The sequence below is a fragment of the Macaca fascicularis genome, chromosome 20 (genome assembly GCF_037993035.2).
Source record: "Macaca fascicularis isolate 582-1 chromosome 20, T2T-MFA8v1.1".
NCBI lineage: Eukaryota > Metazoa > Chordata > Mammalia > Primates > Cercopithecidae > Macaca > Macaca fascicularis.
The window spans coordinates 74,102,882-74,129,849 of NC_088394.1; the positions used below are offsets into that span (position 1 = coordinate 74,102,882).

General features: G+C 41.5%; 1 protein-coding gene across 8 annotated transcripts in view; it reads left to right on the forward strand.

Annotated features, from left to right (window-relative positions):
* The window catches only part of WWOX (WW domain containing oxidoreductase), a 1,124,793-nt gene that overhangs the window by 91,998 nt on the left and 1,005,827 nt on the right, over nt 1–26,968 (forward strand). Inside the window, exon 6 of one of the 8 annotated variants that reach the window (XM_045381901.3) lies at nt 3,476–6,824. The exons of 5 other annotated variants lie outside the window; for them this stretch is intronic. In XM_045381901.3, coding sequence (XP_045237836.2) covers nt 3,476–3,505 — 30 coding nt within the window. In that variant the 3' untranslated portion in view covers nt 3,506–6,824. Of the gene's footprint in view, nt 1–827; nt 2,906–3,475; nt 6,830–26,968 lie in introns of those variants that run through there. 2 more of the 8 variants (XM_045381902.2, XM_074026755.1) reach the window with 2 other exon arrangements.

Here is a 26,968-nt window from a genome sequence, read left to right on the forward strand (position 1 = left end):
GCAACACCATATGGATATGTGAATATAGATGCTTATATGAAGAAGGGCAGACTTAGCCAAAACTAATTTGGGATTTTTGTTTGTTTGAATTGTTGGAGGGTAGGTAAATGAGAGTACAGACATATCCTTTTGAAATTTAATTTAATTTTTTAAAACAATATATGTCTCTTTGGAGTCAGGGAGTTTGTTACAGTGATTTTTTGTAGACAGGTTTATTGGAACTGCTTAGTAGGTGATAGGTTTTCCTTTCTTTCTTTTAATTCAAAAATAAGATTGGCTGGGCTTGGTGTCTCACACCTGTAATCTCTGCACTTTGGGAGGCTGAGGCGGGTGGATCGCCTGAGGTCAGGAGTTCGAGACCAGCCTGGCCAACATGGTGGAACCTTGTTTCTATTAAAAATACAAAAATTAGCTGGGCGTGGTGGCGGGCACCTGTAATCCCAGCTACTCGGGATGCTGAGGTGGGAGAATTGCTTGAACCTGGGAGGCAGAGGTTGCAGTGAGCTGAGATCGTGCTACTGCACTCTAGGCTAGGTGATAGAGTGAGACTCTGTCTCAAAAAAAAAAAAAAAACAAAAAAACAAAAGATTGATCTCAATAATCAGCTGGGACTGAATATCAGCTGCTTCTTCCTGGGCCAGGTGATCACCCCCAACTCCAAACGCCCACCCTTAACTCTTCTACTCCTTTGGGTGTTGTCCCTGCCTGGTTTAACCATCAACCCTCTAACTCCCAATCCTTTTAAACCTCCTCTACTCTTTTTATTCTTAGCAGTTAGAACCCACTAACGCTCTATTTAACTTACGTATTCCATTTCTTGTTTCTAGACTGTCTCCCTCCAGTAGAATGTGCGTTCTGCTATAGAGCAGCGCCGTGTGACGCAATAGCAGGTCCTTTATAAACGTCTGTCGAAGGAGAAAATGAAGGCACGTGTGGCCTGGCTGACATCTGAGTTTGCAACTTCTTTTATGCCTTCTGCTAACTGGGATCCCAGTGGGCTTCCCTGCTGTGCCCTCTGAGGTTCCCCAGACCTGCCAAGCTGTTCCATCCCCAGTTCCTTGGTGCCTAATGGTACTTCTGCCTGGAAAACCCAACCCTTCCACTTTTTCAGACCCCAGTCTCTCATCTGGGAGGGTCTCCTTGAGCACTATGACCTATGTGAAGATTTTCCCAGTACCTGCAGACCGACTGGAACCTGCTCCTTCATTAAACCTGACAGGTGCGTCCACCTGGCAGTTCTACCCTAAGAACATGAACTTCTTCAGGGAGGGAGATGGGACTTTTCATCCCTGGGACCCAGCTCCTGGCTCACCTCCTACTGGTTAGTGGGTGATGATTGAATGACTTCCGGAAGAAATCACGTGTCTTAACTACTGTTGGTCCTGACACCATGGCCACCTTCCAGAAATTTCCACATGTGAAATTGCAGATTCAGGCTGGGCACATTAGTGGGTGCTAAGTGCTAAGAATAAAAAGAGTGGCTCACGCCTGTAATCTCAGCACTTTGGGAGGCTAAGGTGGGCAGATCACCCCAGGTCAGGAGTTTAAGACCAGCCTGACCAACATGATGAAACCCTGTCTCTACTAAAAATACAAAAATTAGCCGGACATGGTGGCGGGCACCTGTAATCCCAGCGACTTGGGAGGCTGAGGCAGGAGAACTGCTTGAACTCGGGAGACAGAGGTTGCAGTGAGCCGAGATCACACTACTGCACTCCGGCCTGGGCGACAGAGCAAGACTCTGTCTCAAAAAAAAAAAAGATCTAACATGTGGAACGTGAGAGAAATGAAAAAGATTGAATTCCGTTCCAAATGGGGTTTTGAATTTATTTTCGCACTTCCTATTTTTTGAGCCCAAGAATGCAAGATGTAAGCTAAGAAAAGATAGATGAAAGTATTGCTCTAACATACTGGCTTCCTTCTATTAGAGAAGAATGCAAATCTTTGCCTTATCTCAGTGATGGGCCCCACTTAACCCTTTGTCTTACTGAGAGCACTTTTCTGCAGATGATCAAGTGGAATTTACTGTGATGGCGCGTCAAATCTTGAAATAATCTACCTTTCAAGAAAAAAGAGTTTAACCAGATGATTGTACCTTTTAGCCATATCTACAATTAATTTGAATGTATTGTAAGCTGTTTAAAATATTCCATTAAGGAAGAAGGTAAGCCTAGCTTATGGTAAATACACTACTAAGTGTTTATAGTACATTTCATATTTTACATGATTTCCTTTATAATTCTGCTTATCTTTTCATTCTAATTCCCTGAAGGACATATAAAAGAACCCCTAAAGAGAGTAATTACTGCTGTACTCTTTAACCAAGGCTCCTTTTGCAAAGAGAAATCTGAGCTGCTTTTTAAAGAAGGCCGTTTTTAAATAAAAATGCAAATAAGCTACTTTGTAACCACATTAATTACCCACCTAGCCTCTTATTACCATGTTTGTATTGTTTGCAAATACTATTTACAGTCGTGTGGAAATTAACATTACTGGTCCTGAGGAAAGATTGTGTTGGGGAGGTTGTGCTTTGGAACCAATTAGGGCGAACCTTGTCTCCACTGAGACTCTGGGGAAAAGCACAGCCTTGCAATGTCAAATAATAGCATTAGCTCTGACTGCATAGGCAGAGTGCTGTAATTATATTATTGGCCCTATTTTGCTTCTGCAATGAATTTCACTGCCTGCATTGTAAAATCAGCAGGTAGCAAAGTTTCTGCTAATGATTTAATGTACTCTCTGATCATTTTGGACAAAAGTCATGGTAAGATCCACAAGGCAATTTTATCACCCCCACTGACTACTGCCTGGTTTGAGGATTTTAAGTGAAGACAAAATGTGATTCTCATCTCCTTGTTTCCTAGTGAATTCCTTCCCGCACAGAAAAGTACTCATCTAATATATAATTTCAGGCATAAGGAGAAGGTGATATTGCATTGCAAATAATAGCAGTTAGTGGGAGTTGAGAGCCAACTCTGCACCAGACTCGTATCAGCCACTTGACTTTCTTTATTCCTTATTCCTTGGTACGTCTGCACCACCTGTGATATCGGTCCTTTTTACTGCAAGGAAACTGAGGCTCGGCGATGCTAAGAAACTCAGCCAGGGTCAATCGGCTGTCAAGTGGCATTGCCAGGATCCAGATGGAGGACCATCTGACTCCAAAGCCACCTGACTCTTTCCCATATACCACAGTTTCTAATACGATATTACACCCAGCTTTAATATGAGCACACCTCGTGGATGGTGCTATCTATAAATTAATTACCTCCCACCGCGCCACATCAAGTATAATGGATGTAATATGATTTTTCAGAATTCAGCTAAGTACCCACTGAGCTTTACATTTTGTAACTTTTTAGACTGTACATCAAAATGTCTTTGGGATTAAAACTTTTTTTTTCATATGTTTTGAGGTCAGTTTGAATCTGAGCTTAGTAAACGTTACCATGAAACTTTTCTCCCATCCTTTTAGGAACTACCTGTGAGTAAACTCATTTTGTGACAGAAGGCTATGTGTTTTTCCAGCGTTCATCCCAAGGAGAGAAGGAGAGAAGGGAAATAACACTTCGCATCTCTATTGCATGCCAAACGTTTACAGACATTATTTGATTTAATCCTTTAATAACCCTGTGAAAAGGATGTCACTGTCTTCACTTGACAAATGAGGAAGATGGCAGTGCAATCAAGACATATTGACAAGGCGAGGAGGTGAGCGACTTGCCCGAGGCCACGCTGCTGAGTCCTTGGCAGAAGCAGAATTTGAAAACAGAGCCCCCATATGTTTTAACTGCTCATTGGAAACTGACAAGGTCACTTACTCCTCGCCCTTCCCTGTACTGGTAGTTTTTCTTTTATTTTCTTTAATTTCTTCCAGTTCCTTTCCTTTTTACAGCAAATTTGTAGTTATGGTGGAGAAAAGGGCAGTTTTCATTCCTCTTCCCTACAACTTTAGTTTAACTAAAAAGTGGCTGCTGTGTCCTGGTAGCAGTGGCTAAGCCATCCAGTCCCTGCAGGCGTCTATGCTCCAGGTCTCCAGTCTGAGGCTGCCTCCTCGCTCCTGGGGCAGGTGCCTCTGGGGGTCTCTGCCAGGCTTGTCTGGTCATGCAGCTACTTCCAGACTGATTCCCAGATCTTGCATTTTTATGGAGGACATCCCTAGCATTCAGAGAAGATCCTGGGAGCTGGATTCCTACCAGAGGAATTAGAATGAAACCAGCAAAAACAAAAACGACACCGTTCCCACTCCCCCGCACCCAATACACATGCAGGGTAATATTTGATAGCAGTAGGGAAAAAATCCAGTGTTATAGGAGACAAACCACAGCAAGCTATGGCCTCTCACCCTTCCCATTGCACCCTCCGCTCTGTCCACTCATTTGTTCCTTCCATAAATAATGACAGAGAATGAGCTGTATGCCAGTGTTTCTCTGGATGCTGGCTGCAGGGATGAACAAAGGCAACCTCTAGGAGAGATTTCTGTTTGTGATGCACTCGTGTCTTCTGCTTCCTATGTCTTAAGATTGTGCTTAAACTGCCACTTCTTCAGCTGTTGATTTCAGGCACTATCTAATGACTTTTGCTGTTGTGGACAGGGATTTAACTCATTTTTACCATCTTCCATAGTTGTATCTCCTTCCTCCCATTATGTTTGTAACTTCAGATTTTGTAGATTTTGTATATGTCACTATCTTCTATATATATATATATGCACGCACACACATGCATACATGTATGTAATGGTATATATACATGTTTGTTTCCAGTTTTGCTCAAACTGCTCTGGACGGTTCTTTGCTCCGGGAGTTCTTTACTCCCTCTCTTATCAGAAGAGGTTTTTGGTGCCCTGATCAATCCCTCTACCTCTTCTTTTCTCCTTTCACCCGTGACTTCTGCTACTTATAGTTCTGCTTTTTCATGGTCCGTAACATTCACCTTCCATTCTGTACCCATAATTAAATCTCCCATGCATCGCACTTTGGGAGGCCGAGGTGGGTGGATCACGAGATCAGGAGATGGAGACCATCCTGGCTAACTCGGCGAAACCCCGTTTCTACTAAAAATACAAAAAATTAGCAGGGCGTGGTGGCACATGCCTGTAATCCAAGCTACTCGGGAGGCTGAGGCAGGAGAATCACTTGAACTCAGGAAGTGGAGGTTGCAGTGGGCCGAGATTGCGCCACTACACTCCAGCCTGGGTGACAGAGCAAGATTCCATCTTTAAAAAAAAAAAAAAAAAAAAAAAAAAAAAAATCCCATGCATTATCTATGGATTGACTGCAAAAGATGAGAAGCAATAGAGATGTCCATCACTATGGCCATCTAGAAATTTCTCACCCAAGGGCCAACTAATCTTTCCCTGTGTTGTATTTCCTGCTCTGCGGGTTCGGCATCATGACCTTTGTACTACCCAGGAAAGCCAGTGTTCTCATGGGCTCTTCTCTTTTTTATGCTCTACCAGATGCTAGCACTGTGGCATGCCATTAGCTCACTAGCAGCTTAAAGGGTACAGGTTCTGAATCTCCTTAGTGCGTCTCACCTGTTATTTCTGAGACTGAGTAGATGATCTTCTTTTATTCAGATGTCTGTGTCACGTATACCTGACATCCTACCCCTTTCCCATAAAAAAATCACGCTTGTGAATGTCTGTCTGAGGCTGAGTTCCCAACTCCAAGATCCCTCTTCTCGCTTGTCCGAATCCAGCAGCTGATGGCATTTATGTCTGTAGATTTCACTGTCAGTGAGTCATTGACAGACTAAGCAGGCTGTTGGATGGAGCGATCAATGGCATGAGGGAAAACACTAATGTATGCAACAAGAGCCATTTCCTAGTAGGAAAAAGATTTATGTGTGGAGCTGCAAAGGTAGTGGCTTCAGTAGAAATCACCAAGGACCTGGTAGTCAATGCGCAACCTAATTTTCTTTGGAAAGCTGTGGGAATGGCAAGGGAGGAAATAAATAATGCATTTCTTTATATCTCCTCTTTTAAGTTACTGAGTGTCGCCAAGAGATTTCTAAGGCCATACATCGAATCGAGTCAGCTGTAAAACCGGAAGGAGCAATGTTTGCTGACTGTCGCCTTGGCCGCTGACCCTGATCCCCTCCACACATAGTAGGCAGCTTAAAAATTCCTCTCCAGACTTCTGATTTTCATGTGACTCGCTGCTAAGTTGTCTGGGTTTGTTTTAATTCCTCTCCCCCTGCTGACAGTTCTTTTAGCGGGTGTCTATAAAGGTTGGGGCATTTGCTCTGACAACAATAGGAAAAGAAAGGAGGAAGGAATAAAAAAGAGAGAAAAGGAATAAAAACAAAGGTTTGGTTTAGATGTCTGATTTCTCTGAGCCTCAGTTTCCCAGCATGTAAAATGTTGTGAGGGCTCACACTGGTATTGTCCAGGTGCTTAGCAGAGCATCCATTACACCAGAAAGTGTCACAAAAATTTTTAATATCATCAATAATACTGTGCTCTCCCTTGATTTTTTTTTTTTTTTTTTTTTAATCAGTTAATCCGCATTCTGGGAGATCTGACTTCCTTGTTTAAGGCCCTGGGGGAAGTTTTGTTATCTGTAGAGATGGATTAATTTTAGAGTGTGGTGGCCTTTGCCCAAGGTGAACCTGGTTATAGAAAGTGTCACCAAGTTCTGTCTTGGGCCCGTCCACTCGGTTCTATGTGCTGGACCCTGGGTGTTCACGATGGGCTGTGCTGGAGGGGAAAAGAGGCGTCACTCCCAAATTCCATTCTTGCAATTAAAAATTCCTTTCATTTTATTTGTGAGAGGGTATGGGAGCACAGTGGACGGCAAACAGAAGAGAAGCTTTTGATTGAAAGGTAAACATTTACTTCTGCCTTTTAAATAGACACAGCTAGTCTCTTTACTCTCATGGAAGCAGTTATAAGGAACATAGACATGAAAAGAATATGAACATTTCTGGTCTGTAACTATGCCCATATTAATCCACCCTGGATGGAGGGGACTGTACTATTTGGAAACATCAAAATAAAATGTTTTTGTCATACGGTGTTAAAATGTACTCATTAACGTGGCAGCATATTCCTTTTCTTCTGTGATCATTGAAGTAGGGAAGGAATTTCAACTAAGAACCAAAATGATTGTCTGTTAAGACACTTATGTTTTGAGAAGACAAATTAATATAACATTACTATATGGGGAGTGTAGAAAGGCTAAGGTTGTAAGGAAAACTTATTAAGCTTATGCGAATATTGAAAGCATGAGAAGGCATGACCAGAACGTATTAATGATTTGGGCTTGATTATTCTGAGACTGTATTCTAAGTCTAAAATGTTGATAACTAAGACCTCAAATGATAAATGTTTGGCAAAGCCAAATAAATGAGTAGTAGGTTGAAAAAAAAGGCAAGAGAGAAGTAGGTATTAATAGTTTTCCAAAACAATGTAGTCTCTTCTAGAAGAGAGTCCTGCCCCAGCCATGCCTACCAGGTTGTGTTTCTGGGATTATTTCTAAGTCACACTTAAGCTCATCTTTACCCCTCTCCTGGACCCCCAGTTCCCTCACTGGGCGTTCCTTGGGTTATTTATTTATTTATTTAATTTTTGAGACAGTCTCATTCTGTCACCAAGGCTGGAATGCAGTGGCGTGATCTCGGTTCACTGCAACCTCTGCCTCCCAGGTTCAAGTGATTCTCTTGCCTCAGTCTCCTGAGTAGGTGGATTACAGGCACGTGCCACCATGCCTGGCTAATTTTTTTTGTATTTTTAGTAGAGACAGAAGTTTGCCATGTTGCCCAGGCTGGTCATGAACTCCTGAACTCAGGCAGTCCGCCTGCCTTGGCCTCCCAAAGTGCTAGGATTACAGATGTGAGCCACCACATCCAGCCTTCATTTTATTTTTGATTTTTCCTCTTTAAACTCTACTTGTGACCACCTCTTTCCTTTCCCAAGCTTTTACTAGCCTCTTTCATCCTGTTCTTGCAATCTGGCTGAAAACCTGCTAAATAAGGGAATAATTTTGACATGGCCTCTGGTCTCCCCACAAACCTAGGTGATTCCAGACCAGTAATGTCTTAAGGACACTGTTGTCCCATCTTCCTTTCTAGGCTGGGCTCAGATTACTGATGTGGAAGAGTTGTTGGTCCTGGTCCAACATGCCATGACCTTGAGGCCTCTGGTAGAAAGGAAGGAATGAAGGAAGGGTGGTTCTCCAAACCCTTGGCCCATGCCTCATCCTTCTATTCCCTTCCTTTTCCAGGTGTGTAGCTGGTCAGATTTTTAAATTCAGTGGATCTGGCTTTATGCATTTTAAGCCTTAGGTTGTTGGAACACAGCTAAGTTAGTCATCTTTTCAAGAACTGAATCTCAAAAAAGCCATCTAGACCTCGGTTGTAACCATCACATTCATTGACTTGATTGTTGATCTGTTTGTCAAATCAGTTTTCTGTTTGGTGAACATTTTTGTAAGTGCATGTATTTCAGCTCTTAACATTTTAAAAATAAAATTTCACTGGGAAAGAAATGTCATTTGACTGGAGTACCAGGAACTTAGAATGAATCCATTTGTTAGCAGTATTTACACACTGTCTAAAATAGGGTCCCCCCCAGTTCTCTGTCTCTGTACTGTGTCCCCACTTTAAAAAATAGCTCAACCTCTCATTATATTTGTAATTTTTTGTTTTTTTCATAGTGTGGTGGTTTTTTGTTTTTTTGTTTTTGTCTTTTTAAATGCTCCATGAAGAAAAGACATTTGTTGTGTTTACCACTTGAATTCCTGGAATAGTTCCTGGAACAGCATAGGTGAATAAATGAGCAATTATTTTGTCCTCAACACTATAACTGATGTTGAGAAGGTCAAAACAGAAAATAAAAACATATTTCAGTAGCGCCAGTTCCTGCAGAGGCTGTCTGCCAAGGACCAAGTAAAGGAAATAGAACTAGACCCTCTGGATTATGGTGGGAAAACAAAATACAGTCATATTCCTGCCTCAGCCTATCCTTGAACTGGTGTCTTTAGAAAGGGGAGGTCAAGTAAAGGCCGTAAGGCTGGATGGTGGGGAAGAAAAAGGCCTGAGGATAGGTGAGAAACGGCAGAGCCTGGCGGAGTTCATTTAACCTCGCTGTGCTTCTGTTGGACTTAGCGCAAAATCAAGACACCCACCTTTGCCTGCCCATCCTGCAATGGTTTGGGGGCCCTAAGGAGATGACTGGGGAAGTATATTTGGCAAACGGCAGCACTGGCTCATGTTCTGGGATGAATCAATATTAAGTAAGTTTAATGATGGGTAGGTTCATTCAAAAGGGAAATATGTTTCAATGGAGAAGAGAAATTTGTTAAGTTGTATAATAAATATTTTGAGTGTATTTGGATAGAAGTTTATGAAGGAAAAGGCAAAATTCTCTGTGTCTTTATGGGGAGATATTCGATATATTTCTCTTGGCAGAAATAAAACATATTCAATAATATAATTAGGCAAACTTGTCTTAGTTGACAAGAAGTCCGTGTCTCCATCTGCAAAATGAAGGCAAGATCAAGAGATGTCAGTTAACATCCTTGCGACCACAGGTTGGGAGGAGAACTGGGGAGGAACTTATGGATAGGTGAGAGCATAAAACTAGATGGAGAAGGGATGGTGGAGCAAGTAAAATAATGAGGCTCAGTGTTCAAGAAGGTCTTGGGCAAGCACATGCTAGTGATTTTCCTCACTGGTGTAGTAGTGACAGATGAATCACATTTTGCTCTCCTCCCTTTTTCATAGTGTGATTACATAAAGGAGACCTTGCCTGGAAAAAGCCCTATGCATGGCTTTTGAGAGTGGACCTGGGTCAACAGTGAATGTGGAAGCTTGCTGCCTTGAAACCTTTGCAATTCTGGAGAGTTGATGGGTAACAAGTGTGTCCCTATAGTCTGCTTGGACATGATGGTGTGGCCACTGACATGTTGTCAGCCATCCCCTCAACTCCAGGGACAGGAATGATGAGAAGAGTGACGGGGCAGGTGGTGAGGGCACTGTCTGCCCAGAGGCAGAACAGTTTGTACTACCCGTAGCAAGAGCAGGTCTTTGAGAGCCATAGCAGCTGGCTTCCTATTTGGAGAGAACAAGAGTGTGAAAAGCTGTTTATTACTAGATGTGGGCAGAGCCTCCAGTGTGTGTTTTTTTTTTTTGGTTGTTGTTGTTCTTTTGAACCCTAATCTCTTTTTTAAAAATTTTTTATTTTTAATGTTAATGGGTACATAGTAGTTGTTTATATTTGTGGGGTACATGAGATGTTTTGATACAGGCGTGCAATGTGATATAATCACATATGAAGAATAGGGTATCCATCCCCTCAAGCATTTATCCTTTGTGTTACAGACAATCCAATTACTCTTTTTGTTATTTAAACATGTGCAATTTAAGTTACTATTGACTATAGTCACCCTGTTGTGTTGTCAAATAGTAGGTCTTAATCATTCTTTCTATTTTTTTTTGTACCCATTAACCATCCCCGCCTCCCCATCAACACCCCATTACCCTTCCCAGCTTCTGGTAACCATTTTTTCTACTCTCTATTTCCGTGGGTTCAGTTGTTTTGATTTTTAGTTCCAAGAAGCACAATGTTAGACCCATAGTGGGTGCCTTCTGTTGCCATCTGAATCATGGGACTGCAGAATTGGAGAGGCGGGAAGGCCTTGAGAAATACCTGATTACACACCTGGGTACTGGGATGAGGAATATGAGGAGCGGAGAGAAAAGATGAGTCTCAGATTGCACAGCAAGTCTGTGATGGAAGCAAAGTTAGACCCTTTTGGTTTTTATGTCTTACGTCCTTGCCATTAGTTAGGTAAATTTAGACCACCATATTTTCTAAGATCAGAGAATAGAGAATTTTAAATTCTAGATTCTTGCCTTGTGGATGTTGAAAAGAAGAATTAAAAGTTATTTGGGATATCCAATCAGTTAATAAATAATTATGAATGAATAAACTGTTTTGTTGAAGACGCCGTGTTATGGCAGACATGAACATGGGGCTTAAATTAGTCCTGACTTGTAGAAGCTCAAATCCAGGAGGCAGAGGAGTTGGTTGTTAAAGAACTCTGTGGTGAGCTGGACAGGATGACATAAAAATTATGGAAGTTCAGAGCACAGAGCAATCTTTTCCAGTGATGGGGATGGAATGTGGGGGGTCATGGAAGACTTTGTGAAAGAGTTGGAAGTAGAATTATTACTGTTGAAAAGAGATGGGGAGGTAGGTAGACAAACAGAAAAAATGCCATAAAACAATAAGTTAGGATAGAAAAACTCCATGTATCCATATGTCAATTGGCCCATCTGTTCATTCATGCATCCTTTCATTCTCCTATCCATCCAATCATCCATGCATCCATCTGTCCATCCACACAACCACTCATTCTTCATCCATTTGTCCATCTGCCCACCTACCCATCCACCCTTCCATACATTCGTCTATTCATCCATTCACCCATCCATCCATCTATCCATCCATCTGCCAGTCCACCCACCCTTCCACTCACCCACCCACCCATCCACACTTCAGTCTGCCTTTCCAATTATCCACCCTTCCATCCATCCACCTACCCACTCATCTACCCTTTCATATATCCATACATCCATCTGTTCATTCATCTATTCATCCATACGTCCTTCCTTCCTTGTTTTCTTCCTTCTATCCATCTATTCATCTACCCACCCACCCACCTATCCTTCACCCATCCGACCATCCATCCTTCCACCCACACCTATCTTCCCTCCCTCCCTCCCTTCCTTCCTTCCTTCCTTCCTTCCTTCCTTCCTTCCTTCCTTCCTTCCTTCCTTCTTCCCTCCCTCCCTCCCTCCCTCCCTTCCTTCCTCCCTTCCTCCCTTCTTCCCTTCCTTCCTTCTTCCCATCCTCTCATCCTCCTTTCCTTCCCTTCCTTCTCTTTCTTTCTTTTGTTGTTTCCTTCCTTTCCTCCCTCCCTTCCTCTCTCCATTATTAACTTGCTGGTATTTTATTTCATCATTGCATTGTGTTTATCAATAGACGATTAGTGGAAGAAGAGAAGAAATCAGGTGAAGTCTTTGTAGGATCTAGAATGTCTAGGCAAAGGAGTTTGAAATTTTTTATGCTATGTTCTACTGGGAACCATTTCAGGATTTTGAGGTATAGTATGATATAACAACAGCTGTGCTAAATTCTTTGAAGTTATTAGTAGTGGAATATCAATCCAGAGTGAAAATAAATAATTTTGGAAATGAGCCTGTCATCGAAGTGTAGTTTGTTTTCTCTTTAAATTTCCCAGCAAAAGTATTTTAGTTGTTAAAATAAAGGAACAACCATTAGAAAGGAGGAGGAGAAGAATTAGAAGCAAAAAAAAAAAAAAGGTAAAGGTAAAGTACCTTGGTGTTTTAGGGTTTCTAAGATTAGGAACTTTAAATGTTGACCCCATTTTGGTCTTTACCTTCGAAAGATGGGAGAAAGACTGAGAGAAGTTTCTAAGCTGATGTTGCTTTACTAACTGGAGTAGGACTGAGAGACCATCTATAAATATTAACTTTGTGTTTCCATCAAACATTTAGAATTTTACCCTATTCTATTTTTAATTCTCGTTTCAGACTGAAGGGGTTCTTGGTGAATACTTTTGTAGATACAATTAATAGTTATGAAAATCATTATTGAGAACCTCCAGGGTTCAGAGTATTCAGCTGAGTGTCTTTTCTCACCTTCAGAACTACCTTTAGACTAGAGTGTTAATTATTAACGTATTTTAGATTATTCAGACAACTAACGTATTTAGATTATTCAGACAACTGCAATATTTAAGGAATACGTCCAAGGTCGCACAACTAAAACAAAGTGGCAAAGTAGGGTTTCAGAACCTTTTAGTCTTTTCTGTGTTGCAAAATTAAGATAATGATAAGAGCTAATGATACCTCTCCCTTACTGAGAATTGAATGTTTTATGTGAATTAAAAAGTTTAATCTGCATAGCGTTTCATCAAGATAGATTCCTTGTTATCCTCATTTTGCAGATGAGGAGACTCAGGCATTCAAAGATGAAGTCATTTTCCCAGGGCCAGAGGACTAAGGAAAGGGAGAATTGGGATTAATTCTGCATTGTCTGCTGGTAATACTTATTGCTCATTTTCACCAGTTAACACTGTTTTATGAGCATTTGCCCACTTTCTAAAAATATAATGCTCTTAATCACCCACATGGACCTACTCTATCCCAGGCAGATGCCACGAATTATTTTGTGTTTTCTTTTTGTATGTATTGATGCTGTTTCCTCAGTTTTAAATAATGGGCTTTGATGACTGTTCTTCTACATAAATTATTACATATCTGTAGCATAGAATCTTAAAAATTATTTGATTCAAATGTATACATAATTTTCGTATCCCTGATAGATGTTGCCAAATATTTACCAGAAGTGAATTAAGTAGTTTTGCTACCAGCATTATCTGAGAGGGCTCGTCTTATTACATCTTTGTCAACACTAAGTATTATCTCTCTTATTCTTTTTTTGGTAATCTTTGTTACTTTGTTAGGATTAAAGTAGCTTCTCATTTTAATTTTCACTCCTTTAATTGAGAAGCAGAACGGATTCTTTTTTGGTGACTTGTTTCAGAGTCTCTTTAGTTTGAAGATGTAATAGATGTAGCATCTGTTATGTCCGGTAACAGGATAACAATGCATTGCTGGGATAATGAGGCTGCCGTGAGCAGTGATTGTGCCACTGCATTTTCAGCCTGGGTGACAGAGCAAGACCCTATCAAAAAAAAAAAAAAAAAAAAAAAAAACAAGAGGCGGGGTCTGTTTCCAACAATGCTTTTTTTTTTTTCGCCGTGGTTTTGAGATAGAATCTCGCTCTTTTGCTCAGGCTGGAAGGCTGGAGTACAGTGGCATGATCTTAGCTCACTGCAGCATCAACTTCCTGGGCTCAAGCAATCCTCCTACCTCAGCCTCCTGAGTACCTGGGATTACAGGCATTTGCCACCACTCCCAGCTGGTTTTTGTATTTTTAGTAGAGACAGGGTTTCGCCATGTTGGCCAGGCTGGTCTCGGACTCCTGACCTCAGGTGATCCGCCTGCCTTGGCCTCCCACAGTGCTGGGATTACAGGCATGAATCTCTCCATCCGACCTCACAGTACTCTTCTGACTAGCTTGATCATATGCCAATGTTTTATTCCTTCGTGGAGCTCAGAGTAAGCTTGTTTTACTGGATGTTTTCTATAATAAAGCTAGGTAATGGTGAATCACTCTAATTACCAAAAAGCTGTGTTTGATAACAATGTCGGAGATGAGGAAGATAGAAATAACATTTGAGTAATTCTTTGCCATTCTGTCTCTGAATCTTGAAATAAATACTCTTGAATTTATATATTCTTGGTCCTTTAGGAGCCATAAAAACATACCATTACATATATATATGAAATGGTGAGACACTGCGTATTTATTAAGAGGCATGACCCTTAGGACTAGATAAGTCAAATTAAATCTCATAAAAATCTGTTACGGAAAATGAATATGTGGCATTATTTTTTCTTTTAGGGTCTCTTTATTAATTTTGTCATGTTTAATATGTTGCAGTTGCAAACAAATGCATGCGTTCATTCCTAATTAATTTATGTAATTGGGTTTTATAAATTTAGGTATTTAGGAAGCTGTGCATAACACACTCCATTTACTGTGTGCTGTAGCCAATAAAATCATAATAGAAAGAAATATAGTTTGAAGCTCACTTCAGTGGTAAATATAGATTAGTTGTAAATGATATCTTTGTAATGTTTATTTTAAATTTTGCAATGCTGCAGATTTTCTGAACATACCAATTAATGTTCTTATTTGAAATAATGACTAGTTAATTACGATAAATTCTAAGTGCTCCATCTCTGACAATTAAAAATTGTCTTACAGCTTTTTATTTATTTATTTATTTTTTCAGTTCTTTCCAAATAATATTAAGTGCAGCATCTGGGGAAAGAAGAGTAAGAATGGAAGGAGTGTGTTTAAAATATGGGTGGTTTTGTCAATTCCTATTGGGAATGGTTGTATTTGAATGTATATACATATGCACATTTATGTGTAATGTCTATTTCATGGTAAATAGGGAGTGAACGAGTTGAAAAATATGAAATGCAATTTGAATTTTTAAAAAACGTTATAAATTATAACATAAAATCAAATACAATGGGTTAAAACCAGTACATTTTAAATAAGTTTACATTTGTCATCGTGATGTGACTGTGATGTCACCTTAGGTCCCAACTCAGCAAGGACCTCTGCAGCCGGAAAAGACCAACTAGAATGATTTGATGAGAAAGGGAACGGGTGTTAGGCTGCTCCACTGATACTTTATCCACTTTAGGAGAGAGAGCCCTCTTCCTTCTTCATCTAGCTCAAGCCAGCTGTCACAAATGCACGTCAGTGCTACACAGTTCTGTCCAAGGTGTTAACTGTTGTCAAGTCTGTTTTTTATGAATGTGTTTCAATATAAGAAATTGTCTCTGGTCCAAAGTGAAACATCTTCCTGTTTGACTCATAGCAAGCTCATGGAGCTATCTGAACATTGTTCTGTATAATATGTACACCTTTGAGCAATCTCGTGATTCTCTGTATTCTTTGTAAATCTAATACCTTCCATCCAGAGCGACTATACATGTGGGGTCAATTGGGAGTACCTCTATTTTGAGCTTTACAGGTTAAAAGAGAATGTCAGATTTGCTTTTGAAAGTATGGGCTTGTGGAGATTAAAAAAAAACCAAACCTTGAATAATCATGTATAAATATAAATACTGTATGTAGAATAAGTGTAATGGATCACATTTATGATGAAATATGTATGTCTTTCCAAGGGTAAGACCTTCATAATTCATTTATAAGTTACCTGCTTTCCCTTACATGTAAGTAGCAGAATAGTAATTTTCTTCGTTCTTTCTGAAGAATTGCCACACAGGGAATGAAAAGAAAAAAGGATAAACTTTTCTCAAACAGCAGAATGTCATTCAAAGATAACTGGAAAAAAGTACGAGAAAAGCCAAAAAGAAAAAAAAAAAAATTGTAGGTCCTGGTGATGCTGGAAAAATGACGTGTGAGGTGAGGTTCCAGACGCTGAGCTTCATCTATTTTGTCATGTTATGACAGAAATCATTACAAGGGTGATAGGTTTATTTATAAAGACTTGCTTCAATATTCAAAGTACATCTATTCTAACATTCCTCATTTTGAGCCAGGCTGTGGATCAAGATGAAAGAAAAATTAAATTGTATATTGAAGAGCTCTTAATTGAGCCGCGCTGTATTTAACGGGGAAGCATTGGCTTCAGGCAGTCGATACCGCTGAGGATTTTTAATGTCCTGCATCATGAGACTGTCAGTTTGTTTTGGAGAATGCAAACAGGCTAATGACAAAGCCCTGCAAACTTTTGTAGTTGCTGCTGGTCTTTTTGGAAGGCAAGTGCTAATTTACCCACCATTGAAACCCGGCACACACATGCATGTGCACACACACACACACACACACACTCTCTCTCTCTCTTTCTCTGTCTCTCTCTCATGTGGAACTAAATCCTGCATTTTCTCACCAGAGGGCTAATGACACACTGCTTAGTCACCCAAAACCTGTTTCCTAAGGAGTCATTTTGGGGCTTGTTTAAAGTTTTTAATGAAAGGCTTTATATAATATTAGATTTCCCCTCTTTTTCCTTAATCAATGTAAATTCAATTGCATTTCACAGGGTGGCTGAGTGGCATTTCATCATCTCTAATATCCATTTAAAAATGTTAGGTCTACCCAGTTATAATTCTTAAAAGTAGCCTATCAGTGGTTTAATATGTTATCTCCATTCTCTAAGGCAGTGTTAATTTCCTTTTGTAGTTAATCTATCCTACTACCAAATTTAGTATATTTATAGTTAAAGATTCCGTTAAGAGCTAAGTGATTTAAGTACATCTGGGATAAAGTGGCCTTGGCTTTAACTATGAAACAAATTTTCTTTATTTCATTCTCTTCACTGATAAATCCATAGTAACTGGAGGCATTTCTAGAATTGTGGGCAATTTCAGCCTCTAAAGTTTGATTAAAGATACTTCAGATATTCCTACTGAAAGGCTAGAGGGCTGAAAGGAATTTATTTTGGGTTCTGGCCCTGGCGCCGCTCCGTGGAAGAGAACAGACACTGAGTTTAATTCCCACGCTGCCAGTTTCCCATGAGTCTAGGGTGGGTGTTACTTCTCAAAAAGGTGATGGTAGAACCGCTTGAGACTTCTTATGGCTGTGGCAGGGGACTCACACATCACAAGGAGTCCAGAGGCATGACTTTGAAGAGCTTTTTTCATTCATTCTTCCTTTTGTTCACTTATTCATCAAATACATGCTGTGAGCCTACTGTGTGCTGGGTACTGGTCTTGTCAGGTTCTTGGGGAAGACTTCACTGGTGAGGTGACATTTGAGCTGAGTGTATGAGTGCAAGAGATAGCGATCACACCTGGGAACTGCTTAATAAAGTCCCCAGCGTCTTGGAGCCACTTGCAGACCTTGGCAGTTGCTGTTGCTCCTGCTGCTGCTGCTGCATTGTCAAGATAACATTGACGTCTTGGAAACATAGAAAAATTAGGCTGCTGGACTGTGTGCTTAGAATCAGTGTGCTAACTCTGTTTCCAACACTGTAGAAAAGTGGTTCCAGAAGGAAGAGTTCAGGGTGAGAATGAATAACAGGGAGTGACTTTGCAGTGGGAACCAGGCTTTGCAGCAGAGCTAGGATTGGAGAAGATCTTCCTAGCAGGGAGAAGAGCTCAAAGAAAATGCATGAAGGGAGGAAGGTTGCAGGAGTGGGAGGGACCAGAATATGGTGTGGAAAGAGTGTGGTTCAAATCCAGGCTCTGTCATTAACTGCACCTACGCTCTCTGAGCTGAATGTTTTGGACACTGGAGATAATGCATGTTAAGATCCTGGTAGCTCTAATTATTTGCTACCATGGTACATAATCATGGGAGCTCTATTTATTTGATCATATTCTTTTGTTATTATTATGTGGTGTACTTGGGAAAGGTATGTGGGAGCAGCAAGCAGGTGAGCATCCTGTTTGGAATGCGGGGCGGGGAACTGCCCTGCCTAGTCCAGCCTCATTCCAGAGGCTAGCACCTGGCCTCAGCTGTAGAGCTGCTGGGAACATTTCAGCTCTCTGCTTCTTTGGCAGTCTAGCGCTGTCACAGAAGGAAGGCTCACTCCATGGAGAAGGGTAGATTGATTTCTTCTCTGAGGGCAGAGGCTGATCAGTCTAGGCTGGCAGAAATAGATGTAACCTCAGAGGAAACAATTTGCATTGGCCAAAGCAAGTCAATGGCCATGCCCAAATTCAAAAGGACAGGGAAGTGTAATTCTACTGTGTGCCCTATAGGATCCAGGCCCCAGGAATGGTGGTGATTTGCCAGGGGGAAATGGAGGAGTAACCCCTTCCTTGACTACCTCTCTAGTTTGTATTGGATTCTGCAAAGTCCCATGAAGCCTGATAGATGGGCCATGTCAGCATTTGAGTTTTGTAGCTGAAACGTGGGTGAGTTCACCTACGTCCCCTTCAAGACAAGGCGGTGAGAAACACTTTCTTGTTCTATAAATCTGAATTAGGTCCAAGGAAGGGGGTATGCAGCATAGAGAGGAACCAAAAAGGATGCAAAATTTAGGATAAATATTGCACCTTGGGAGGCCTGCCTGGTCTACCCTTGATAACTCATGAATAGTCTGGTAATGCTGGAAGGCAAAGTAAAAGCCAACCTCATGAGAAAGAGATGGAACACAGGATGGAACTTGAGCTGCTTAAAAAGGCTTCTCAGTCAGGCTGCACTGGAGTGTGCTGCTGTAACAGACACGCCTGGATCTTGGTGGCTTAGCACAGTGAATTCATTTCCCATTCATGATATCTGACCACACATGGGGGTAAGGGGCTGTGCTTTAAAGTCATTCAGGGATCTGTCTGGGCCCAATGCCTCACACCTGTAATCCCAGCACTTTGGGAGGTGGGTGGATCACTGGAGGCCAGAAGTTTGAGACCAGCCAGGCCGACATGGTGAAACTCCATCTCTACTAAAAATACAAAGGTTAGTCAGGTATGGTGGCGTGCACCTGCCATCCCAGCTACTTGGGAGACTGAGGCACAAGAATTGCTTGAACCCTGGAGGCAGAGGATGCAGAGAGCTGAGATCATGCCACTGTCCTCCAGCCTGGGTGACAGAGTGAGACTCTGTCTCAAACAAACAAAAAAACAAAAAAGTCCTTCAGGGATCCAGGCTGACCTCAACACCATCTCTTATGTGTGCCTCTGTTCTTTCCCTAATACAAGGGAGCATGGGAGATTAGTGTCTGGCTTGAATGCTTCCACCGGAAATCTTGCTTCTTCCCACAATCCATTGGTGAAAGCAAGTCAATGGTCATGCCTCAATTCACAAGATAAGCACTATCCTACTGTGTGCCCTAAAGAATTGAAGATCAAGATACTTGTGAGCAGCTCTCACAACTGCCATAGTGGCAATGCGAATGGCATCTATTTTTCATGTGACTGAGAAAATAATTGGTCAGATATTGCAGGATTTTTGGGGGAGAGAGGGTGGAAAAGAGCTTACAGATTAAAAAAGAACTGGCATAGCACCTAGATTTTAAACAGAAGGAAAAGATGACATTGGGGACCAGAGACACAGAAATTTCACTTCTGGGCCGTGACAAATACCAGGGAGATGTAATTGCAAAATGAAGCTGCAAATGTCTTACCCAGGGAACTAGGTAACAACCTGCTTGGCTTCATAAAGAAGGAATAATATCCAATTAGACTAAGTGTATTCGGTGCCTGAGTGACAAGCCCTGGAGACCTCAGGGCCTCTGGGGCCCCCAGGGCAGTTTCAGGAGGCTGTCTCCAGACCTGTCCGGGGTGTGAGCATGTCACGCCTGGCCCCGCGCCTCCCCCGTACAGCTGTCTCTGCTCTTCTAAGCACTGAAATGAGAGGTGTAACCTGTGTTCCAGAGTCTGCCCTTCTCAGCCATGGGGGCAGGGGCACCTGGCCTGTCAGACTCACCTTGCCTCCCTGCTGCCCGTGCCCTACTGCCTAGGGCTGGGCTCATGACTGGGTCTACATCAGCTCCACATTGCAGACTGACCCCCTGGACCCTCAAGTCTCAGGATCCCTATTTCCCTGTCGGTGCTTCGTCACCCAAAGTCACTGCAGCTCCTCCTTCAGGAGTATCTGAGCGCGTTCAGGGTCGGGCTGAGGGGTCCCAGTTCAAGCTAATTCCTACCTGTGCGACCACTAGCCAAGTACTGAACCCCTCTGAACTTCAATTTCCTCATCTGTAAAAGGTGGTTGGTTTGTAATTGTTCCTACCTCTTAGGGCTTTTGGGAGAGTTTAGATGATAAACCACCAAGCAACAGTGCCTGGAATTCTGTGCGCAATCGATGTCTGCTGTTGTCAGCCCTGTGGTCGCTGTCTGCACTCCCATCCCCTGTCATCCCCCAAGTCTGGTCTCCTCCTGAAGCCTCTTCCCGGGCCTCAGCACTCAGGGATCGCACCTCCCTCTGAATATGCTGTCCCTTCTAATCATGCCATTTAGCCACACTGCCTAGCACTTTCTTTTTTGAATATTCGTGTCGCAGTTCCCTGAAAAAGTTGCTAAGCCTGCTAAAAGCAAGGCCAGGCCTTTCTTTCTTTGTAACCTGAATGCCCAGTGATGCTCCGTTCAGTTTCACACTCAGTTGGTTTCATAGTTTGATTTTATGTCGTTGTTTGTTTGTTAATGAGCTACTTTATCATTGTGAAAATAGTTAAATATCAATAGCAATGAATAAATGAGCTGGACTGGAAACTAGGGATACTGCGTGGTATATTTTAGTTCTACTGATATGACAGTATGTGATACTTAATCTTTGTCAAGCAGCTTTACAGAGACTACCATGAGAATGGGTTAAATTAAGAGGATTGTGTTTGCTGTTTAGCCAATATGGGCCAAAATCCAGTGGTTTGAGACATGGCGGGGTTTGGTAGTCGATGCAGGATATTACTGGAGAAAGAGTGTTAGAGGATGGAAGATTGCTTGATATTTCTGGCTTTCTTTTTTAACTGTGTACTCTTTGTAAAATCACTGACGTCCCATAGGTCATTTTCTTCCCCGTATCAAGCCCCTGCTATGTATCAGGTGTTGTGCTTACGTGATGTTTTATGCACAGTGTTTCATCTTTGTTAATCCTCATAAAGATTGATATGGTTTGGTTGTGTCCCCACCCAAATCTCATCTTGAACTGTCATCTCCATAATCCCTATGTGCCCAGATAGGGACCTGGTAGGAGGTGATTGGCCGATGGTGGCAGTATCCCCCATGCTGTTCTCACGATTGTGTGTGAGTTCTCACGAGATCTGAGAGTTGTATAAATGGCAGTTTCCCCTGGGCTTCATTCTCTTTCCTGCTGCTTTGTGAAGAAGGTACTTGCTTCTTCTTTGCCTTCTGCTATGATTGTAAGTTTCCTGAGACCTCACCAGCCATGCGGAACTGTGAGTCAATAAACCTCTTCCCTGTATAAATTACCCAGTCTCAGGTAGTGTCTTCATAGTAGTGCAAAAACGGACCTGTATTAGGTCTGGCACAGTGGCTCATGCCTGTAATCCCAGCACTTTGGGAGGCTGAGGCGGGTGGATCACTTGAGGTCAGGATTTCCAAGACCAGCCTGGCCAACATGGTGAAGCCCTGTCTCTACTAAAAGTACACAATTAGCCCGGCATGGTGGTGCATGCCTGCAATCCCAGCTATTTGGGAGACTGAGGCGGGAGAATCGCTTGAACCTGGAAGGTGGAGGTTGCAGTGAGCCGAGATCATGCCACTGCACTCTAGCCTGGGTGATTCCATCTCAAAAAAAAGAGAAAGAAAACAGACTAAGACAGTGATCTTTGAGATATTGGGACTGTTTTTATTCCCATTTCACAGATGAGCGACTAACTGGCTCCAGGCGGGACAGTGAATAAGGGGGCACAATGGAGACACAAACACATTGCTGACCAGTGGTCTCATCTATCAGCCACACTGCCTGTCTCAGCATGGGCCCTGTGTGGACCATTCCATCTCAATTTATTTCTGATTCTTGCCAATTAAATAAGAACAGCTGAAAAGTAAAATAATAAATATATACATAAAAACAGTAGTGGAAGTAATAATGATAATAGATAAAATTTTTTGGTCTTTCTAATCCCCAGAGCCTGGCTTAATTATTTTAAAGTAAATCAACACTTTGAACACTTGCAGGTTAGAAAACCAGTGGACCGATGGATGCATTACAGCCATTGTTTCCGAGTGTATTAGTTTCCACTTGCCGCTGCAACAAATTATCCCCAATGTAGCAGCGAAACAACATAAATGTATTATCTTTCAGTTCTGTGGGATAGAAGTCCCACAGGGGTCTCCTTGGGCTAAAATGTCGGCATTTCTTTCTGGAGGCTCTGGGGGAATATCATTCCTTGACCTTTTCCCATGATGTAGAGGCTGACACATTCCTCTGCTATGGCCTCTTCCTCCATTTTTCAAAGCCAGCAAGTTTGCATCTCTGTCTTTCTTTCATGGTCACATTTTGCCAGGACTCTTCTCCTGCCTTTTTTTTCTACCTTTAGGGATCTTTGTGATTTCGTTTGGCCCACCTGGATAATTAGGGTCCTCTCCCTATTTATTTTTATTTTGTTTGTGAGACAGAGCCTTGTTTTGTCACCCAGACTGGAGTACAGTGGCTTGATCTTGGCTCACTGCAACCTCTGCCTTGTGGGTTCAAGCAATTCTCCTGCCTCAATCTCCTGAGTATCTGGGACCACAGGCACATACCACCATGCCAGCTAATTTTTAGTAGAGATGGGGTTTCAACATGTTGGCCAGGCTGGTCTCAAACTCTTGACTTCAAGTGATCTGCCTGCCTTGGCCTCCCAAAGTGCTGAGATTACAGGTGTGAGCCACCACACCCAGCCCCTCTCCCTATTTTAATTCAAGCTGATTAACAACCTTAATTTCACTGGTAGCCTGAATTCCCCTTCACCACGCAGTCCACCATATTCATGAATTTCAGGGATTAGGACCTGGACATCTTTGGTCAGGAAATAGGCATCATTCTGTCTACCACAACGCGGGAGCCCATTGCCCTGCATCCACAGTCATAAAAGTCTGTTCCCTTCCTCCCTGATCCTTCCTAACTTCTCCTGCCTGCCTTGCAGGATATGTGGAGTTGTTAGTTCCTAGCACCGCTGGCCAAAGCGAGGATTGTTGGTTCTACTCCTACTTTCCAGCTGGTAGAAGCAGCAATGTATATAGGTACAACTCCAGTGTGGGAAAAATGCTAGAGATACAAAGTAGAGAGAAATAGCCTTTGTGTGATGTGAGCAGCAGAACAAAAATCGAGGGTGCCAAATAATCCTACGGAGTGGTGAACTGTCTAAGATGGAATATTGCTGTTCCTAAATCCTGGCTGTGTTGAGACACGTGATCCTGCCGATGAGATGAGAGCTGAACCACACTCTTCTGCCAGATTCTGGGCTTCTGACCTTAATAGAGACGCAGAAACTTAACAGAGGGCTCAGAAATCTATTGAAAGTTACTAGGTGCCGGGTGTCTCGGAAAGTGTTTCACACATGCCTGAAACGTTAAAGGCAAGATTCATCCATTCTCTCAGCAAACAGTTACTTCACCTACCGGGAAAGGGGCTGTAATATATAGGGGTATAGGGATAAATAATTCTGTGTGCCGTGCGGACCGTGGAGACTCATCTTCTACACAGGTCAGGTTCTGAAGTCAGCATATAAGCTGGAAGTGGAGTGGAGTCAAATGACCCTCAAAGATCCTTCCAGACTTCATGCCCTTGGCAACTCAAAGTCAGTTTGGAAACTCATATGCTGGTTTCTTCCTTGTATTTATGTAGCAGCCTCCTTTTCCACAAAAAGCAGAGGCCAAGGCATCTCCCCCCGTCAATTTTTTTTACTGTCCCTCTCCCTCCCTGTGCTTGACTTTCTTTTCTTTTCTTTTTTCTTTTTAAGACGGGCTCTCACTATGTCACCCAGGCTAGAATGCAGTGGTGTAATCACAGCTCACTGCAGCCTGGAACTCCCAGGCTCAAATGATCCTCCTGCCTCAGCATCCTGAGTAGCTTGTACTGCAGATGTGTGTCACCATGCCTGGCTGATTTATATTTATATTTATGTATGTGCATGTGTGTGTATATACATATATATAAATATATATAAATACATATATATACACACACACACATATACATACACACACACACATATATATATATATTTATATTTGTAGAGATGGGATTTTGCCATGTTTCCCAGGCTGGGCTCAACCACCTAGGCTTAAGCAATCCTCCTCACTCAGTCTCCCAAAATGCTGGGATTGCAGGCGTGAGCCACCATGCCTGGCCTTTGCTTGCCTTTTTAAATGTCTTTGATAATTCAGGTAAATGTGTGTATGATGTAACTCTATAGGACTGAGGGTGTGTGAGGAGGCCAGGAGGCTGTTTGTTGACAGGAGTCATGATTTGACTATATGAGGTCACAGACAATGCTTTTTAAATTTTCCTGTCAACCTACAGGAAAACTATTCTCCTTCCTCTAAGGAAAAAAAAAAAAATGCCCTGATAAAGCAGCTACATTGATGACAGGCACATCAAGGTTTTAATGTGTTCTCTAGATTTATGATGTCTACAGTGGTCTCCATTCTGGAAAGCAAAGTAGGACAAGCACAACTTTGGGGCCAGGGCCCTTCTTGGCTCAGAATGTCCCTGTCCGGTGTGTGCCGTGCAGTGTAGAAGCACACTCCGGTGTGCATCTAAGTTTATGTGCTATCTGTAGAGACAGTGATTTTTATTCATTAGAATTTTTGAGTCTAATTGTTTTTCAACTGCCACTTTTGTTTGTTAAAGATACAGATGTCTAGCCATAGAGGAAAGCAAGGTGGATTTATCGTTGCAATTAGATGCTTCACAATTTGAAAACCTATTACTTAAATTGGTGAAATGTCACTTTTATGCAACTTGATGTTTAGAAGTCCTTGGAGTCCGGGACTAAACTCATATGCAATTTAACAAGATCTTGGTGAGATAAAGGAAGTTGTACTTGAGGAAACATTGAAACACACCAGATGGAATTTTCCAATTCCCCCCCGCGTGATATAGAATAGGTGAAGGGAGATAGATCACAGATTGATTTTGGATAACTCTTACATTAAGTGGAGCAGAATTAAAAACAAAAAAAAATCACTGGAAGTTGGCCTATGTTAGATTACTCCAAGCAAGTTAGTTAATATGTTAATATGAATCTAGATGAACACTGAGAGTTTTGCTCTTCTTGTTAATTTGCACCATCTACTAATCTCTGGGCAATGGAGAAAAAGTCGTAGGTTATAAGTTTTTTATTTATGGGCATTGAACAATATCTTTAAAATGTAAAATATAGCCGACAAAATGCACAGCCCGATAACAACAACAGATCTAATCTAAAGTGACACGAAGAGACTCTCCCAGACGTTTTTCTCTTTAATGTAACATGACTTTAAATTGATGCAGCCCCACAGTGATTGAAAAACTCTCAGAGCTTGTCTCCTATGATTACATTTCTGATCTGTACAACTTAATTTTTTAACTCGGTGAGTCTCAGTTTTGCAAATGAACAGTTCTCTTTTGCTTTCTCTCTCATATTCTTTGGGAAGAGAGATTATTTGGCAACCAGGCAAATAAAGCTCTGTTACCACGACGCATACTGAGAAATCCTAAAACAATAAAGACCCCAAGAACTCGCCCTGGAATATGTACCTCCAAGTCTGTTCTCTTTTCTTTCTCTCCTTCTCTTCGTGTTTTTTTTTTTTCCTCCCTTCCTGTTCTCTTGTTTTATCTTCACTTCTCTTGACCGTGGTGATGGTTTGCATATATCTGTGATTGTACTGGAACTCATCAAATATTGTACATTTTAAATGGGCAAAATGTATTTGAACTACATATATCACAATACAGCTGTAATACTCTTTTAAAGTGTCTCCTGAATCATCACCAGTGTAATTACTCTGTGAACTGTATTTTGATGAATTCAGGAGTAATTTAAAATGGATTATCCCCTTCTAGAATGGGAGGTAATGCTGAATGATTGTGAATGTTTGTTTACTCAGGGTACTCCTTCAAATTCGTTACCCAATGGTGTCTAGAAAGTGTTGGAATTTTGTTTATAGTTTCTTGAGTTGGAAGTTGGCGTTTCCTTGGCCTCCTGTGTGGGTATCAATGAGTTTTACGTGGTTTAAAGGCCAGTTATGTGATGGATACTTATATTACTTTATATCTTTCTGATTTCATACACTTAAATGTACAGTTTTCATCTTCCTTCAAAACCTTATTTTCCAAGCAAATTTCATTTATTCAGTTTCAGTCATTATTAAAGTGAATAACAAACATAACAGATGTTATTTTGGGTCATAGCTGTTTTGCTAAGTAATACTTAAGGGCTTTCTGATGATATTTTTAATTTCTCAACAGTCTGCCATGGTTATTTTCTGATCAGAACTTGAAAATCAAAGCTTTCTGTTCATTTGAACAGTCTTTTAAAATCTGTGGTTGTAGCTTGGGTACTAACCTTTGACATAGCTAGTGAAAATTGAAAATTTTTATTTGAAATATGCTTAATGTTGTGTTGTGTAAGACACAAAGTTTAGGGACAAATGAACCATTTACTTTTCTTTTTATGTGGAAAGCAGTGTACAAATGCTGGTGTGACTAACAAGAATAAAAGGACCAGAATGGCAATTCTGAGCTAGAATGTGATGAGTAAGTACCAACATAGTTAGCGGTTAGGGAAGGGAGGTTGTTCTATAGAGAAACATGCTCATCATTTCTTCCATTACCTGGTTTTCACTCCGGTAATTTCTTTTCGGACTCATTCTAAAATCAGGATTAAGGATATCCACCAAGAAGTTTGCGTTTATTACTCTAAGCAAGAAACTTCTATTTATTTTTTTA